The sequence below is a fragment of the Rattus norvegicus genome, chromosome 6 (assembly GCF_021556685.1).
Source record: "Rattus norvegicus strain SHRSP/BbbUtx chromosome 6, alternate assembly SHRSP_T2T, whole genome shotgun sequence".
NCBI lineage: Eukaryota > Metazoa > Chordata > Mammalia > Rodentia > Muridae > Rattus > Rattus norvegicus.
In genome coordinates, this window is record NC_141539.1 from 136,683,607 (window position 1) to 136,701,803 (window position 18,197).

The 18,197-nt window shown below is 43.3% G+C and overlaps 1 protein-coding gene across 23 annotated transcripts in view; it reads left to right on the forward strand.

Annotated features, from left to right (window-relative positions):
- Positions 1 to 18,197, forward strand: part of Mark3 (microtubule affinity regulating kinase 3) — an 89,248-nt gene that overhangs the window by 44,055 nt on the left and 26,996 nt on the right. For 13 of the 23 annotated variants that reach the window (XM_087552177.1, XM_087552178.1, XM_087552180.1 and 10 more), the window contains 9 exon segments: positions 97 to 162; positions 6,602 to 6,672; positions 8,730 to 8,786; positions 10,890 to 11,126; positions 11,292 to 11,411; positions 11,612 to 11,711; positions 12,019 to 12,131; positions 12,742 to 12,895; positions 17,506 to 17,723. In XM_087552177.1, coding sequence (XP_087408303.1) covers positions 97 to 162; positions 6,602 to 6,672; positions 8,730 to 8,786; positions 10,890 to 11,126; positions 11,292 to 11,411; positions 11,612 to 11,711; positions 12,019 to 12,131; positions 12,742 to 12,895; positions 17,506 to 17,723 — 1,136 coding nt within the window. 23 annotated transcript variants of the gene reach the window in all.

Here is an 18,197-nt window from a genome sequence, read left to right on the forward strand (position 1 = left end):
TTTAAACAGGAAAAAGTTGAGGGGTTTGTAGCTTATTGGTCAGGTCTTATACATACAGACATTTGTTCTTTTTCATTGTCTTCTCTCCTCCCCCAGTGAAATTGTTCGAGGTCATTGAAACGGAAAAAACACTCTACTTAATCATGGAATATGCAAGTGGAGGTAAGCACATTTATATTGCTTCCGGAGAGGTTATGAGTATGTATTTCCCCCTTTTCTCTTGAAGAGCAATCTGCAGCCACAGATAGGTAGTCTTTAAGGCATTAGTTAACACGGGGATCAGAGTCAAAACCGTGCCTTGTCAGTACTATGGGTTGTAGTGGTTGATTACATTTACTGTGTATATGTGTAGACGCATTTGCAGCAGCACACTTAGAGCGGTCAGAGGACAGCGTGCAAGGCTTGGCTCTTTGCTCCCACTGTGGCCTTAGACTCAAGTGTGATTAGGTTGCATGACCAGCACTTTACCCTCTGAAAACATCCCTCTGACTTTACTATTAGCATTACTAGTTGACAATATGCAGCAACTCTCTTTCCAGTTTTGGTAAATGTATATCACATAAAATTTAGGATCTGAATCTCTGTCATGATGACCTTGAACTTCTGATCATCATCTTGCTTTTTAATTTTGGGAGACAAGGTTTCTATGTGTAGTAGCCCTGGCTATACTAGAATTCATTCTGTAGACCAAGCTATCCTTGAACTCAGAGATTCATCTACTTTTGCCTCCCTCTAAGTGCTGGGATTAAAGGCAGGTGCTACTAATGCCGGGGATTCTTTTGCTGTAATAAACACCATGGTCAAAAGTAAGTTGGGGAGGAAAGGGTTTGTTTAGCTTATATTTCAGCATCATAGTCCATCACTGAAAGTCAGGACAAGAACTCTAAAAGAGGGCAGGAAGCAGAGGCAGGAGCTGATTCAGAGGCCATGGAGGAAGGCTGTACTGGCTTTTCATGGCTCACTCAGCCTGCTTTCTTATAAAACCACCCAGATAAATGGGCTCCCCTCAATTGAGAAAATGCCTCCACTAGACAGGTTCTCTCAGATGACTCTACCTTTGTCAAGTTGACATAAAACTCGCTAGCACAGTGACATTTGCATAGTTATGTACCCTCACTGTTACCTGTTTCTCTGGAAAGTTCCCAAACTGGGACTGTCTCTTACCTCTTTCTTAGCTCCTTGCATCCACCAAACTATTTGTGTGCTGAATTTGAGTAGTTTAGGGACCAAATATAATGAGATAATACAGAATTTGTTCATCTGTCCCGACTCACAATATTATACTTAACAGAAGATTGTCAAAGCCCTCTACACTGTGGCATGTGCTGAGATTTCTTTTTTTTTAATGTTAAATCTGAGAGGTAAATGGAGACGAGCGTCTACATACATTTTTTTTTTTTTCCGGAGCTGGGGACCGAACCCAGGACCTTGCGTTTCCTAGGCAAGCGCTCTACCACTGAGCTAAATCCCCAATCCTAAGTATTTGATGTTTTTATGTATTAGTGCGTGTTAGATGTTTTATCAGTTTCTTAGTTTTGTTTGTTGTCTTGTTTTTGCTCTTGGGAATGAAAACTAGGGTTTAAAGCATAAACTTTATCACAGAATTATATCCTCAACTCTAACACATGCCATCGATGTCTTATCTGTTCCAAAGCCAAAAATGATGGCTTTAGCACCTGTGACTACAAGTAGAGGTACAGTTTCTGTGGTCCTTGAGGTGAGGCTGACGGCCCTAGTGTTTGAGCCACCTGTACGGTCCACTGTTTGTATCAGACAGGCACTTCCTGCGCAACTGTTCACTTTGTCTCTGGCACCATGGAGGCTGGCAGCTATCGTAACGCCAGTTCCAGGGGGTCCATGCTCTTTCTGACTTCTGAGGATACATGCTTATGTACATACTCTACAGACCTGTGTGCAGGCAAACAGTCCTACATAAAAACTTGTAAGTGTTCAAAAAGGGGAGGGAGGCTGGAGAGGTGGCTTAGGGGTTCAGAGCACTGCCTGCTCTTCCAGAAGACCCCGGTTCAATCCCAGCAACCACATGTCAGCTCGCAACTGTCTGTAACTCCAATTCCAGAGGATCTGATGCTCTCTCACAGACATACATGTAGGAAACATCAGTGCACATGAAAGGAAAATAAATCTTTAAAAAACTCTAAGCATGTCTTGGAATGTGTTCTAGTGGACATACCTCAAGCATCACTCTTCAATACTCTGAATTCATTATTGACTATGTATTGTGTTTATTTTTATCTTATTTAAGAATTATTATTTTTATGTGTATGTGGGTGAGTCTACACAAATTTTTGTATACCACATGGGTGCTGGTGCCCACAGAGGGCATCTAGTTTTCTGAAACTGGAGTTAAGAGGCAATTAATTGTGTACCTTCTTATGTGGGTGCTGGGAGCTGAACCCAGGACCTCTGCATGAACAGTGTACACACATGCACACACAAACACCCCTCTCTCAAGCACTCTTTTGAGAGCAGAGACAGGAGGATTGATGGAGCTTGCTGGGTGCCAGCCCAGCTCTAGTTTCAGTGGTAGCTGACCCTGTGTCAAGGGGATAAAGCAGAGAGTGACGCAGCAATTTACCTGATGGCCTTCTCTGTCCTCCTTGAGCTGAGGCCTTCCCCGAGGCCCTCCCCGCATTTACACATGCATGTACACACTTTGTTTTAAAGGGAAAGAAGTTATAAACTAATGTCTTTTCAAAAGGCGTTATGGCACACTTTTAACCCCATTACTTCTGGCAGTACCAAAAGCATCTCTGAGTTCAAGGCCAGCACCTTGTACATGGTAAATACCGGGTGACTGAGCACTGCAGCCTCCGCACTGTCAGTTTGTCACCAGCTTCTGTTCCTGTTCAAAGTGCCCAGGCTATAGATTACTCAGCTTAACTGGAGGGATGGAAGGCTTCCTGCCTTGGTAAAATGCAGATGAGCCTCGGAAAGACAGACTGTATGGTAAAGGTACTGTGGGATCTGACATGTAATGTCTGACAGGCTGAGGGTCACAGTGGGTATGTTGACGAAGCTCTCTGCAGTATGACTTAAGGTCTCTCATTGTCTTGAATACATCCTGTGTTGTTGAAATGAGTTCGTCCTTCTACAGGAATAGGAATGACAAAAGTTTTAATTAAATTGGCTCACCACCACCACCTGAATACTTTTTTCTTACCCACTCTCCCTTCCTTTCTTTGTGTTTGAAACTTGCTTTCACTGTGTGGTCATTGCACCTCAGAACTAACTCTATAGACCAAGCTGATCTTAAACTCAGAGATCTGCCTGGTTCTGCCTCCTGAGTGCTGAAAATAAAGCCATGTACATTGTGTCTGGCAGTACCTTTTCATTTGGTAGAATCTTAGAATTGCATAGAAATCATCCATGTCACCTACTTTTTATAGATAAAAGTAAAGCCCAGAAAGGTCAGGCCTGCCATGACTAGCTGGGTTCAAGAATGAAAGGTGGTGTAAAGTTCTGCATTCTGAGCTGTCCTGGCCGTGCCATACCCCTGACGTTTACAGGAGCGCTGCTCAGGGCTTCACTTGGTTCTTTGTCCAGCGGCTTAATCTGAGTGTTAATACATCTGTGATAGGAAAATTTTTTCCAGCTTATAAATTGTATTCCTGATTTATAAAACTTAGTTACTTATTGTGAGTGTGCTTCACAGTTGTTGAAATCTTTTAAGAGGCTTATATTGTGTTGCAGTAAATATTAAAAAAAATGGCTAAACCTTTTATCCTGCACTGCTAGCACCTGTACATAATTTATCTCTGATTAGTATCTCTCCCAGTGTGAGCCACGAACTCTCTGGTTCCAGCTATCCAGTAAAATCAGGTCTCTAGAAATCCAGCACGGGCTCTGCCCACACGCCCAACAACCCAGTGACATCATGACTCAATAAACTATAATTTATCAATCAGATTTATATGTTAAATTCTCAATCCACAATATATCCACACAATAAATTCACAACCAATTGATAAGGCTATAAACTGCCCACCTAGATAAGGTAAATTTGCCTATAGAAATCCATCCGTTAAGAAATATACATAACTACCTTGGCAAATCAAGACCATCCAGATCTGGGTCATCCTTCTCTGTCTCCATCTTGATTCTCCTCCTCCTTCCCCTTCTCTCCTACCTTACAAAAGCTTTGTCCCCTCCTTATTTTTTTACTGTCCAATCATGGCCTTGACCTAACTTATGACAGTCCTCACCTGCATATAGACATCAACCTACAATATTGTATTTGAATTTATAAAGAATGATTTGGATATTTGGACCTCATGTATGGTTGGTATAACAGTGAGTCATTTCATTTACTAATAGTTTTCTTTCTTATGTGTATGTGATATGTGTATATGTGTGCATGCATGGGTCTCATGCTCACGCATGCATGTCACAGAAAACAGGATAGGGTTAGGTGTCCTCCTCTGTCCTTCTGTCCTTATTCCCTGGAGGAAGGATCACTCCTTGAACCTGGAACTTGAGTCTTTTTTTTTTTTTTTTAAATCATGTCAAGCCAGGAGAGGAAGAGAAGAAGAGAGAGAGAGAGAGAGAGAGAGAGAGAGAGGGAGGGAGAGGGAGGAAGAGCGGAAGGAAGAGTGAGAGTGAGGAAGAAGAGTGAGAGTCGGAACTTGAGTTTTTTGATCCTCCTGACTCCCTCTATGGCACTGGGATTACAGGCCTATGAAGACCACATCTGCCTTGTTCCAAAGATGTGGCGGTCCACCTTCAAGTCTTCTTGGCTGAGTAAGAAGCACCTTTAACCACTAAGGCAGGTTTCTGCCTTACCTTTTTGGTTTATTGTGTTTTTAGTGTGGGATAGTGGGGCGGTTTGGCAAGGTCTTTTGAATCCCAGGCTTGCCATGAACTTGCTGTGTAGTTGTTGGTATGTGTCTTACGTTTATTATGTTAAAACACTAGAGCAACTTAGAGAAGGAAGCGTTTACTTGGGCTTATAGATCCAGGGATAGGCATTCATCCTGGCAGGGTGGCAGAGCAGCAAGCAGCAGTCATGGCAGCAGGAGCAGGAAGCTTGAGAGCGCCCATCTTCAACCCCAGCACTATGGCAGAGAGAACACTCTGGAAGTAGGGCAAGATTTTCAGTTCTCACAGCCTACCCCCAGTGAACAGAAGTCCATACCTATGAAACCTCCTCAAACAACTGTGAACCACATATCCAGATGCCAGGGTGTGCAGAAGCTCTCATCTACGCTACTGCAGTAGCCAGAGATGACGACCATGCTCTGTTGGCATCACCTCATCCTGTCCTGAGCCTCACTGCTCACCACTGCTGCGTACCCCTTGTAGGCAGTCCTGCTTCTGCCCGACTGGTTACTGCATAGGTACTAGAGTGGCTTCCCACCCCGTCCTCTCATCCTACTCTTCCCAGTCTGCAGTCAGTGATACTTGTACAAAGTCAGTTTTAGGTTCTCACCTCATTTAGAGTATAGCAGAGCCCTTTGCAAACCCTGCCCTGTGTTTTCCCCATTGTTTACACTTCTCCAGTACCTGTGTCTGCCTTACTGCTTTCCTCTCCCACCTATGTATGTATGTGTGTGTGTGTGTGTATGTATGTATGTATGTATGTATGTATGTATGTATATGTTTATGTCTTTTACTCTGACAGTTTGTCCGCTCCATTAGATAGATAGAGGGGCACAAACATGTGCCCTATAAACTCTTGTTATTTTCCTCCTTTTTTTCACAGCTGTCATGGCTCCTGGACTCACTCTGTGCATGTGTGTTTGTTGTTTCTCCTGTTAACAGGATACTCAGGAAAGGGGCTCTACTGACCTTGCTGCTGGGTTCTCCAGAGCAGGGAGCATTGCCTGCAGTTAGTGGATAGTTACCTTTAATAACTGAAGCAGTTCATTAATAATAGAAACTAATACTGATTTATTAATTAGTAAATCAAGACATTTGCAGAAAATAAAGTAATGCCTGGTGATAATCTTACAGGAAGATACTTTTTGGGGAGAGGTCTGGAGAGAAATAGGATCTTTCTTTAGAACAGGCTGGCCTAGAACTGCCTGTCTCTGCTTCCAGTGTGCTGGGGTAAAAGCATGCACCACCACACCTGGCTTACCTTTCCATCTTAACTGCTCAATTTCTGTTGAGGCTGTTGAAAGTGCACATAGCTTAAATGTGTGAGAGTCTTTTTATAGTGTACCTTCAGTCTCAGGCTTATTCCTGTGAGCATAGTTAGCCTCAGTTATAGCTTAGTGAACATGTTTTTAGAACTGTTAACTAACTACATACTTACATTTAGATGTATTTAAATTTTAAAAATAAGAGCTAGAGAATTGGCAAAAGGCACTGACTGCTTTTGTGGAAGACCAGGGTTTAGTTCTCAGCACCCATAGGGCCACTCACAATCATCCATTTGGAACTCAAGTTCCAGGGGAACAGAGTACCTCTTTTTGATCTCTGCAGGCAACAGGCATGCACCCAGGCAAAACACACATACATGTAAAATAAATAAATCTAAAAATATTTTAAATTAAAAAAGACTAAAACAACATTATCAATTTATGGGAAAATTAACACCCAGTTGTAGGATTTCTGCTTAATTTTATTTCTCTTATTATAGGTGAAGTATTTGACTATTTGGTTGCACATGGAAGAATGAAGGAAAAAGAAGCAAGAGCTAAGTTTAGACAGGTATGGATTAGTGTTTAGTTTGTTAATTCATAAGTTACATTGTTAATCTTGGTAGTGCAATTAAGAGTGGTATCCAAGCTGGGCATGGTGGTGCACGCCTTTAATCCCAAGGCTTGGGAGGCAGAGGCAGGCAGATCTCTGAGTTCATGGCCAGTCTGGTCTGCCGAATGAGTTCTAGAACAGCTGGGGGGACACAGAGAAACACTGTCTCGAAAAACAAAAACAAACAAACAAACAAAAAAAGTACTTGTTGGGCTGGAGAGATGGTTAAGAGCACAGACTGCTCTTTCAGAGGTCCTGAGTTCAATTCCCAGCAACCACATGACAGCTCACAGCCATCTGTAATGAGATCTGATGCCCTCTTCTGGTATGTCTGAAAACAGCTAGTGTTCATATATATAATAAATAAATCTTTTTTAAAGTGGTATAAAAAGAGTCAGTAAAATGCCTACTGTGCAAGCACTAGGACCTAGGTTTGAGGCCACTGGAACACACAGAAAGATGGGCATAGTGATGTGCATCTATAACTCCAACACTGGGAAAGAGGAGACCAGATCTTTGAAGCTCATTGGCCAGCCAGTCTAGCCAATCAGTAAGCATCAGGTCCAGTGAGGGACCATGTCCAGAATATAAGATAGAAGTAGTAGAGGAAGACACTCAGTGCTGACCTCTGGCCTCTGCACAGACACACATTCAGTCAACCAACAGACCAAGTGGGAAGACACCCAGTGTTGCCCTCTGGGCTCATAATACTGATTGGCTAGTAACATCTTTTTAAGAACTTTTTATGTCTGAGACACTGTGTTACTAGCAAATGTGGATCACACTTGATGGAGTCAATAAGGTCTTAAAATTATATTTATTTAGCATGTGTGCATGTGCAAGCCCAAGTTTGTCAGGGCAGCCTGCAGTGGTCAGTTCTTCCTCTTCCCTGTGGGCCCCAGAGATTGAATGCAGGCCATCAGGCTTGATGTCACTGTCCTTTGCCCATCGAACCATCTCAAAGTCCACCCAGAAAATACCCAGGCTCTGAGTCTTCCTTACAGATAATTGTCTCTAGCTTAACACCAGGAAGTCAGCAGGAGGTTTTCAGTATTTTCCCGTCACTATGGTGTCAGGTTAGCTTCAAGTTGTTTGGAGCGAGAGGAAGAGACTGAAGAGGGGCAGGAGACGATAAGATGTGATTCAAAAGCAGGACTTAAAAATAACCTTTAAGAAAAATCTCAACCAGAGCTTCCAGGGACTAAGCCATTACCTAAAGACTATACATGGACTGACCCTGGACTCTGACCCCATAGGTAGCAATGAATATCCTAGTAAGAGCACCAGTGGAAGGGGAAGCCCTGGGTCCTGCTAAGACTGAACCCCCAGTGAACTAGACTATGGGGGGAGGGCGGCAATGGGGGTAGGGTTGGGAGGGGAACACCCATAAGGAAGGGGAGGGGGGAGGGGGATGTTTGCCCGGAAACCGGGAAAGGGAATAACACTTGAAATGTATATAAGAAATACTCAAGTTAATAAAAATAAATAAATAAATAAATAAATAAATGAATGAATGAAAAAAGCATTAAAAAAAAGAAAAATCTCAATATCAGAAAAATATGTTCATGGGGGTTGGAGATATGGCCCAGTGGGTAGAGTACTTGCTAGCATTCATGCAGCCCTGGTTGGTTCATTCCCAGCACCACATGAACCCAGTGTAGCAGGCTGCATGATTTCAGTCCTGAGGCTTAGGCTTGGAAACTGAAGGACCAGAGGAGTTCAGCATCATTGTCACCTGTATACAAAGTTCACAGCCAACCTGGGCTATGCAAAACTGCCTGAGTACAACAAAGCAGGGAGTAGCGGCACGGTCCTCCAACTGTCCTTACACAGGAGGCAAAGCAGGCACGACTGGGAGGCTGGGGCTAGTGGTTTCCAGGCCAACCCCAGCTATACAGTGAGATCCTGTCTCAGAAGGAACAAAAAGAAAAAAGAAAGGAGAGAAGAAAAAACAAGGGTAAATGAATATTATGATTGAGTAGGGTGGTGACTAACCCCACTTTTCTCATGTCCAGATTGTGTCCGCAGTACAGTATTGCCACCAAAAACGGATCGTTCACAGAGACCTCAAGGTGAGCCCAAGTACCCTTGCTAGGCTGTACAGTGGTCTGGCAGCTGCTTTGCAGATGAAGGTTAGACTGTGTTGTTCAGTGGGAGAGTTACGTTCTCTCATGATGCACTCCTGTTGACGGAGCGTGCCATCTTCACTGTGTATGTAGGTAGAGATGCTCATTGTTTAACGTAAAGTGCACGGGCTATTTCAGGTCTCTGTTGTAAGCTGTGGTACCTGTTGGAGTCCTCCACAGGCTGCAGCTCTGCTTTCACTTGGCAGTTAGGACTCACAGAGCATTTTCCATGGAGGCCTTCAGCTTGGGTCTCCCCACATGCACTCCTCACTGTCCCCACCCTACTTCCTCACAGACCCGCCCTCTGGCTCACAGCACATTCTCGAAACAGTTGCTAGACACTCAGTCTTAGCTTAGTACTTTGATGCACTCTGCTCATAAGGTTACTGTCTACTTGCTTGTCCCTCTCAGCACCCAGCCCTGAGTGCATCCATCCGGTTGTGGTAGCAGCCTACATATGAATGAACACCACCCCCCCACCCCCCACCACCCCCACCCCCCGCCCCCCGTCTATACCTGCATCCAGAGCTGTCCTAGGACCCAAGCATCCTGGTACCTAGGCAGAGAGTATACCTTGGACACCTCTGGTATAGCCAGTTCTCAGTCAAAATCTAAACTGGAGCGTGCCATTTTTATTATTGTGACTAAAGCTTCTCAGGAGCTTTCTGCTTAACCTCCAGTCAGTCCCCACGTCCTTTTGTTGCTGTCAACTGTCCCTTCTATTTCATTGCCACCCTCCAAAACCAGACCACAGCCATGTTATAGTCAACTAAAACAATTTCTTGTCTTTTCTACTCCTGACTTTCCCTCTTTCCCATTCTATCTTTATTCCATGTATATGGGTGTTTTCTCTGCTTGTGTGTCTGTGCACTGTGTGTGTGCAATACCTGTAGAAGCCAGAAGAGGCCATCAATAACCCCTCCTCCCTACCAACAGCAACCAGATGGTTTTTAGCTTCCAAGTAGGTACTGGGAATCAAACCTGGGTCCCCTAGAAGAGCAGCAGTGTCTGCTAAGCCATCTCTCCAGCCTTCAGAATGACCTTTTAGAAACACTGTTAAAGGCATGATGACACATGCTTCTAATCCCCACACTCAGAGGAGGAGCTGCATATCTGTGGGTTTAAGGGCAACCCGGCCTACATAAAGAGTTCCTGTGAAGACAGAGCTAAAAGGATGAGACGCTGTCACAAAAAAAAAAAAAGAAGCCAAATAAAAAAACCAAAAATCAAAAAAAGTGCACACATGATTGTCCCTTCCTCGTTTAACAGCTCTTTAGTGGTTTTCTCTCCCCCGAGCTTAGAAAGCTGAACTTTGTAAATACTGCTCATTTGGCGCCTGCCACCTCCCCAGCCATCTCTGTGGAGCACCTCCCTCCACACATTGTCTTTCAGGTGTCGGCAGAAATGCGCTCTCACTGTGTGGACTTCCAAGTCTGTTCTGCCCCAAACACACCTGTTTCACTTGTGCTGGGACGTTTCTGTGGCCCTTTCGTGCTGAGACTGAGGTTGGTGGGTGCCTGTCATGTACTCAGGTCTCAGCAGCCTGTTTCCCACCCTACAGTATGAGCTTCCGAGGGCAGGGCCCTGTCTCGCCCGTCCTTGTACATCCAGACAGCAGTCTAGTGCTTGCCGTGTAGCGGCTGCTTAGTGCCTGTCAGCTAAAAAGTGACTGGTTTGTGTCTGGGGTGAGGTTGAGAGTTCTTCCCAAGCAATGCCCATTTACAACCACTTCATGGTATTTATCCATTGTGACGACCTAAAGCACACACCTGTGTTTTTAAAAGGCCTCCTATTAATTGAAGAAGCTTTTTTAGTTTCTTGACCTTGAAGTGTTTTCTCTTTAAATTTGTCTTACAATTGTTATGTATTTGATTGTTAATATCAAATTATGAATTCTAATTTATCTTTTGTTTTTCTCTCAAAATAGTGTTTTTACATTTGCTAATTAGAGATAAGTCCTTGTAAAAAGCCTTTTTTGAGATGCCTAATACTATTGTCATAACTGTGTTTTAGTTAAGTTTCATTTTTGTCTTGATGTTTTCCCTCTAGGCTGAAAATCTGTTATTAGATGCGGATATGAACATTAAAATAGCAGATTTTGGTTTTAGCAATGAATTTACTGTTGGCAGTAAACTAGACACGTTTTGTGGTAGTCCTCCATATGCAGCCCCTGAGCTCTTCCAGGGCAAGAAGTATGACGGGCCGGAAGTGGACGTGTGGAGTCTCGGCGTCATTCTGTACACCCTAGTCAGTGGGTCACTTCCCTTTGATGGTCAGAACCTGAAGGTATAAGAAGCAGTTGCAGCCATGCACTTCACAACTAAAGATTTTTATAAAATTGTATAAACTGACAGTTTAATGCTCTGTCAGTATGGGTGCATTATGGGTTTGGTTCATTGTTACTGTTTTAACCTAAAAACGAACTCTTCTTTGGTTCCTACATCCCCAAAGGAACTGAGAGAGAGAGTACTCCGAGGGAAGTACAGAATCCCTTTCTACATGTCCACAGACTGTGAGAACCTTCTCAAGCGCTTCCTGGTGCTGAACCCAGTTAAACGCGGCACTCTGGAGGTAACCACCCTGGGGAGGAGGAGCGTTCGCAGGGCTGTGCTGGGTTCGGGTCTGTGACACTGAGCGCTGATGGAGTTGAGTAGTAAGTGAGCAACAGCAGAGCGCCTTGTTTCCACCAGAGTGAGCGAGCGCAGTGCTGTAATCATGTAACTGTTGAGATAACTTTGTTCTGTGCTGCTAACACACAGCTTGCCTTTCAGCAAATCATGAAGGACAGGTGGATCAATGCAGGTCATGAGGAAGAGGAGCTTAAGCCATTTGTCGAACCAGAACTAGACATCTCAGACCAGAAGAGAATAGGTAATTGCTCTGTCCGTGTGTGCTCGCGCGTGCACGTGTGTGTACATGTTTACATGTGTGCATTATGCTGTTTTGCTCCTCTGTGTACGGCTTACACAGAAATAAAGCGAAGGTGAGCACAGAACGCAGAGACACAGTCAGTGGTCCGTCCGTTCTGTCTTACTCAGGAGTTTGCTCCCTGCACTTGTGTTCAGCAGCTCTTCTGTCAGAAAGTGCATTACCTTCTAAATGAAAGAAAGCTCTTTCTCCCTATGCTACCATGATTTGCAACCAAAATTCAATATATAAATCCTATTGTGTCTTTTAGATATTATGGTGGGAATGGGATATTCCCAAGAAGAAATACAAGAATCTCTTAGTAAAATGAAATACGATGAAATCACAGCGACGTACTTGTTACTGGGGAGGAAGTCTGCAGAGGTAAGAGTGCTTAGAGAGGGACAGAAGGGCCAGTCTACACTACATAAACAAAAGCAAACCGACAGAAAAAACTGTGTCCAACAAAAGTTGACTTTAATTTATTTAAAAATCAACAGTTATTAGTTATGTAACTGTTCTCTTAATTTTTTAATATAGCAGTTGGTATTCATTTTAAAACTTTGTTCATAAACAGTGACCTAACTCCGTTCACTTTTATAAGCTATTGTTTTATATTTTTGGTTGTGAGTCTAGCCCAAAGTCTACTATTTTAACTTTAAGATAATAACCCTTTATCATCAATAATGTCACAGATGTACAATCATAAGTTAACTGATGTAAAATACCCAAACAAAGCAAACAGTATAGTATAGTAGTTCTTTGAAAAGGTCATTAACTTATGGTCTTACTCCCAGGAGTCAGAAAGATACTTTTGACTGAGTTTAAAGTTGAAGTTGTTCTTTTATATGTTGTGATAACTCCTCTCTGATGGGAGAGGAGCGTGCGTGTGTGTGTGTGTGTGTGTGTGTGTGTGTGTGCTTGCGTCACGAGGAGTTTCCTGACAAGCCACTGGGCTCTGTGCATGGTTGCTCCTCTTTTCGTTCTCCCGTAGCTGGACGCTAGTGACTCCAGTTCTAGCAGCAACCTTTCACTTGCTAAGGTGCGGCCAAGCAGTGACCTCAGCAATAGCACTGGCCAGTCTCCTCATCACAAAGGGCAGAGGAGTGTGTCTTCAAGTCAGAAGCAGAGACGGTACAGTGACCACGGTAAGTCTGAGACCATGCCAGTCTTTTCTGAATGTGTTCCCTGTATAGAGCCTAGCAGGACAGGGGTTGGCTTGCTATCCCTGTCTACGTTAGGGGGCTGGCATGGTTAAGGTCCTCTAACAATTTGGAACATATACTGTTGGGTAAGGTGTAGCAGAGTGAAAGCCATAGTTAGGTCTGTCTCTCTTTGGTGTGTGTAAGGTAACTGACCAGAGCACCGCAGCTGGTGGAGCTCTCCGTACTGGTGGGCGAGTTCTGTTGACGGAGCAGCTCACCATGGGAGGGTAGTGTGCACCTAAATGGAGGGAATGACTTTCAGATTTCCTTTAATGGGTGTGAGTATTTAACTTCATCTGTATATCTGCACCACTTGGGCCTGGTGCCCATGCAGCTGGAGAGTGTGTTAGAACCTGGAATATAGATGCTTGTGAGCCATGATGTGGGTGCTGGGTCTTCTGTAAGAGTAGGCAGTGTTCTCAACTGAACCATCTCTCCAGTCTCAAGGATTTCATTTGTGTGTGTGTGTGTGTGTGTGTGTGTGTGTGTGTGTGTGTGTGTGTGTGTATTGATTAAGATTTTTCTCAAGAAGGAGATGTCACTGTATAGCCCTGGCTGCCCTAAAACTCACTCTATAAACCGGGCTGGCCTCACAGAGACCCAGTTGCCTCTGCCTCCTGATTGTTGGGTTAAAGATATCTGCCGCAGCCACCTGGCTAGGATTTTCTATTGTAATTTCAATTAAAGGTGAAAATTTGAGGCTGGACATTTTGATAAATGCCTGTAATCCCAGCACTTGGGTGGTAGAGGCAGGAGGATCAAGAATGTAAGGTTGAAACTAAAGAGATGGTTAAGTAGTGGTTAAGAGAGCTTCCTGTTCTTTCCAAGGGCCTGTGTTCAGTTCCTAGTCTATTCCTCCAGGTCTAGGGGACTCAGCGCCATCTTCTGGCACAAACATGCATGCAAACAAAACAATTATCTGCACAAAATACTTCTCTTTAAACTTCAAAACAAGTTAAGGCCCTCCTTGTCTGTGTACCAAGACCCTGTTACAGAAGAAGGAAGGGGGAAATAAATAAGACAAAGAAGTGTGTGGGATAGTAAATTTATCCTATCTGTGGGGTCTGTAGATGAGAAGTAATGTTGATATCTCTCCTCCTATGTATTCATGTCAGCTAAAAACGGCCAACAGAATGCCAACTGTAGATGCTTACTACATACTGCCCTTAAAATACCCAATTTAATGGGAATTACTCCTAAATCTTGAAAGAAACCAGTGGAATTTTCTCTTTTATCAAGGGAATAATCTTAGTAAATTTATTCTTTCTTAAGCATGTAGAGTTCACCTGAATTTTATGACTTTTTTCTAGACATAAAAAAAGGCTTTAGTACGTCCACTGTATCAGTAAGGCACAGAGAAAGTGTGTCAGCATTCCTCCCAGGAGACAGCAATTGAGGAATGCCCAGAGCAAGGTGCACTCCTTGTCCCCAGTCTTGTGGCTTTCTACTAAACTAGGACCTTATCTACTCATAATCCATCTTCACCAGGAAAAGGTCTGTGTGGCCCCAGGTGTATATAGGGCCAAATATCCCTTACAAAGCATAAAAGTAATTTATTTTAAAGTAATTATTTTATATGCAGGTGATGTAACTATTTTATTGAAAAGGAATTTTTTGATGTTTTTACATAGATCTCTTTGTTGGTGGCTTTTTGTTTTGCTTCGTTTTATTAAGACAGGGTCTCATTCTGTATTTCTAGGTGGCTTGAAACTTGCTATAGAGATCCAGTCTGGCCTTGAATTTCCTTTTTTGGGGAGCATTGAATTTCTAGAGATCTGTCTTTACTTCAGAAGTTTGGGGATTAAAGGCCTGTGTCAGCACACCTGACGTTTTGATACTGTAGGACATAGAACATTAATAATATTTTTCCAATTGATTCCTTATTCGTAATAATCCTTTTAGATTATAAAAATAGTTTACTCTCTCTACAATAATACTTACTGAGAATACCACTTCATCTGAATGCATATGTGATACACAGGACTGGAGAGAGCACACATTGAACTGCTCTTACATATAGGACCACAGTTTGATTCCCGGCGTCCATGTGCTTTTTTACTACTGCTTGTAACTATGGTTCCAGGCAATCCAGTGTCCTTCATGGGTTCTTGCATGTACATGTCACTCATAAACTCACAAAGGCAAACACACACACGTAAATAAAGAAGTGGCCTTTGTGTTTGACCTCCGTCCTGAACATGTGCACTCATGCAGTCGGTGATGATGCTTACTGACAGCTTGACTGCCTGGATTTGGTACATGGGAGCCACACAGTGGAACGGGAGGAACTATTTCTGCAAACCACCCTCTGGCCTCTGCATGTATACACATATGTAAACCACATATGAGTGGTTTGTGTGTTTGTTTGTTTGTTTGTTTGTTTGTTTTAATTTTTAAAGAAAAGGAAAAGTGGGGGTTGGGGACTTAGCTCAGTGGTAGAGTGCTTGCCTAGGAAGCGCAAGGCCCAGGGTTCGGTCCCCAGCTCCGAAAAAAAGAACCAAAAAAAAAAAAAGAAAAAGAAAAAGAAAAAGAAAATTACCTCTGCACACATCTTGGATATATGTTGAGGGAATGATTTAAGCAGAAAGAATGACTCAGGCTGGAGGAATGGCTCAAGATGTTTAAAGCACTCGTTGTTCCTAAACAGAACTGGAACTCAGTGTGCAGTCACCCACAAGATGACTTAACAACACCCATAACTTCAGTTGTAGGGTATCCAACACCTTCTGATCTCCTCAGACACCAAGCATCTACATGAAGTACATATTACATTCAGGCAAAATATTCATGCACATAAATAAATCTTCAAAAAACCAGGCCAGCAAAGGAAGGAAAGAATACATTGAGCAAGATGGCTCGGGGTAAACAAAGATGACTCAGGGGGTAAATACCCAGGACTGATACTGACATTGTGTGTGTGTGTGTGTGTGTGTGTGTGTGTGTGTGTGTGTGTGTGTGTGTGTGTGTGGTGTGTGTGTGTGTGTGTGTGTGTGTGTGTGTGTGTGTACGTGCGTGCTCATGTGTTCCCACAAATTAATTTTAAAAAACAAAAAACAAAAACCGTCACCTCAGGCAATGGCAGTACATGCCTTTAATCCCAGCATTTGGGAACCAGGGGCAGGTGGATCTCTGTGAGTTCAAGGCCAGTCTAGTCTGGAGCAAATTCCAGGACAGCCAGAACTACACAGAGAAATCCTGTTCTGGAAAAAAAATAACAGCAAAAACTTCAACTCTATACTATTGATTTATATTTAAACAATATTCTTAAAATGACAGGATACTAGAAGTGCTTAGAAATGCTGGGGTTAGAGGAGCAAGAAGTATTGGATGATGTAGATGATACAGTTCAGTGGTCATGAGAAAGTAGACCACTGGGTCTGAAAGGTAAACTCACATGAAACTGCATACATGATGATGGGTGTAAAGTGCACAGACACATGAGTAACAGTTATCTGTTTGCATGTAGAGTGTCAAGTCTAATGTTGAAATGGTTTACAGTGTCAAGACAGATGTGTGCCAATGGCAGCATCACCCTGGGCTTGATTAATTCTTAGTTTATATGTTACAGTAGCACATCTGAGAACTAAATTAGTGGGATTCCATAAATCAGTCCTTTTTAAGACCTAATTTCCAAATGCAGCTACCATTTAGATTTTGGCCCAGGAACTAGTTCCCCTCTTTTGGTAGACGGACGTAAGATGTCTTCTCTCTGCGTTTGTCGCTATTCTGTTTCGAGTCAAGGTCTCACTGTAGAGCTCAGACTATCTTGGAACTTGTGGTCTTCCTGCCTCAACTTCTTTAAGTACTGTGCTTAAGACCATAGCACAGGTCTTCTGGTGTTCTTTTATGAGCTTTTTGGTTTTTTTGGAGCTGAGGACCGAAGCCAGGGCCTTGCGCTTGCTAGGCAAGTGCTCTACCACTGAGCTAAATCCCCAACCCCTGTTCTTTTACGATCTTACACTGGCATTGTGTCTTAATATTTGTGGTAGCTCTGTGTCCATTTCCAGTGTTTTGAACTCCAGATCACCTGTGTTAACATGGGGCCTCAGAGTGGCTGACTGTAGGAGATGAGTTAATCGTCTTCCAGGGTTCTCCCTGGATGTGCTCTCCTAAAGCATGGCTGTGCACATCTCCTCTCGGCTTCCACTCCTCCTTAGTCACTCACTCAGCTTCTCGCTTATCTAGAAATCTATGCTGTCTCATTCCCACAAGATGAGAATAGCTCATCAGAAAGAATATGATTTGCTTGATTGTACCAGAGCAGTTTGTTCTGCACACTGCTGTGCATCTAGTTAATTTCTAGTGATCCTCTAGATAACCACACAGTATTAAGTTGTTTCCAAAGGACCACTCGGTATCAACTTGTTAATATTTTTAGTCATGTTAAAAAGTAGAATATTTAAATAATAACCAAATGGAAAACAAATTAGAGAATTTTACTAGTTTACAGTTATAGAAGAATAAAGTATTAAATAATCTTACAAAATGTTAACTTTCACAGAATAAAATATGAACTGCATTCTGTCTTTTAAAGAATGAACTCTTTGTTGTAGCTGGACCAGCTATTCCTTCAGTTGTGGCATATCCGAAGAGGAGTCAGACCAGCACTGCAGATAGTGACCTCAAAGAAGATGGAGTTCCCTCCCGAAAATCAGGCAGCAGTGCTGTAGGAGGAAAGGGGATTGCCCCTGCCAGTCCCATGCTTGGGAATGCAAGCAATCCCAATAAAGCTGATATTCCCGAGCGCAAGAAAAGCCCTGCTGTCCCCAGTGTAAGTACCTGTGTAGGATCTTAGTCCCGGGTGTGTGGGGCTTGGAGCAGCTACACCTGTGCATCCATCCATGTCACTCTACTCTCTGCCTGCGGGCTTTCCTCCAGGCTACCGTATCTGCTCCATTTTTTTGTTTTGTTTTTGTAATTCCTGTTTTTTCGAATTCATTCCTGCTTCTTTAACAGAATATCTGAGACATATTTATAAGGAAGAGAAGTTTATCACTTGGGTTCTAGAAGCTGGAGAGTCTAGGATCAAGGCACTAGCATATTCATTGTCTAGTATTGTCTTTTCTGCTCCAGAGGTGAGGACATGGTGTCCTCCCACAGCAAAAGGAGCAGGCCCTCCCCCTTTAAAGCACTAACTAATGTCCTCCTGGAAGCCGGCTCCTCACTATTCCACTGAGGCTTATTCCCGTGAGCTCTGAGACTCAAGTCCTGTGTGTCAGAGGCACTGTGCTCTTCCTCCAGAGAC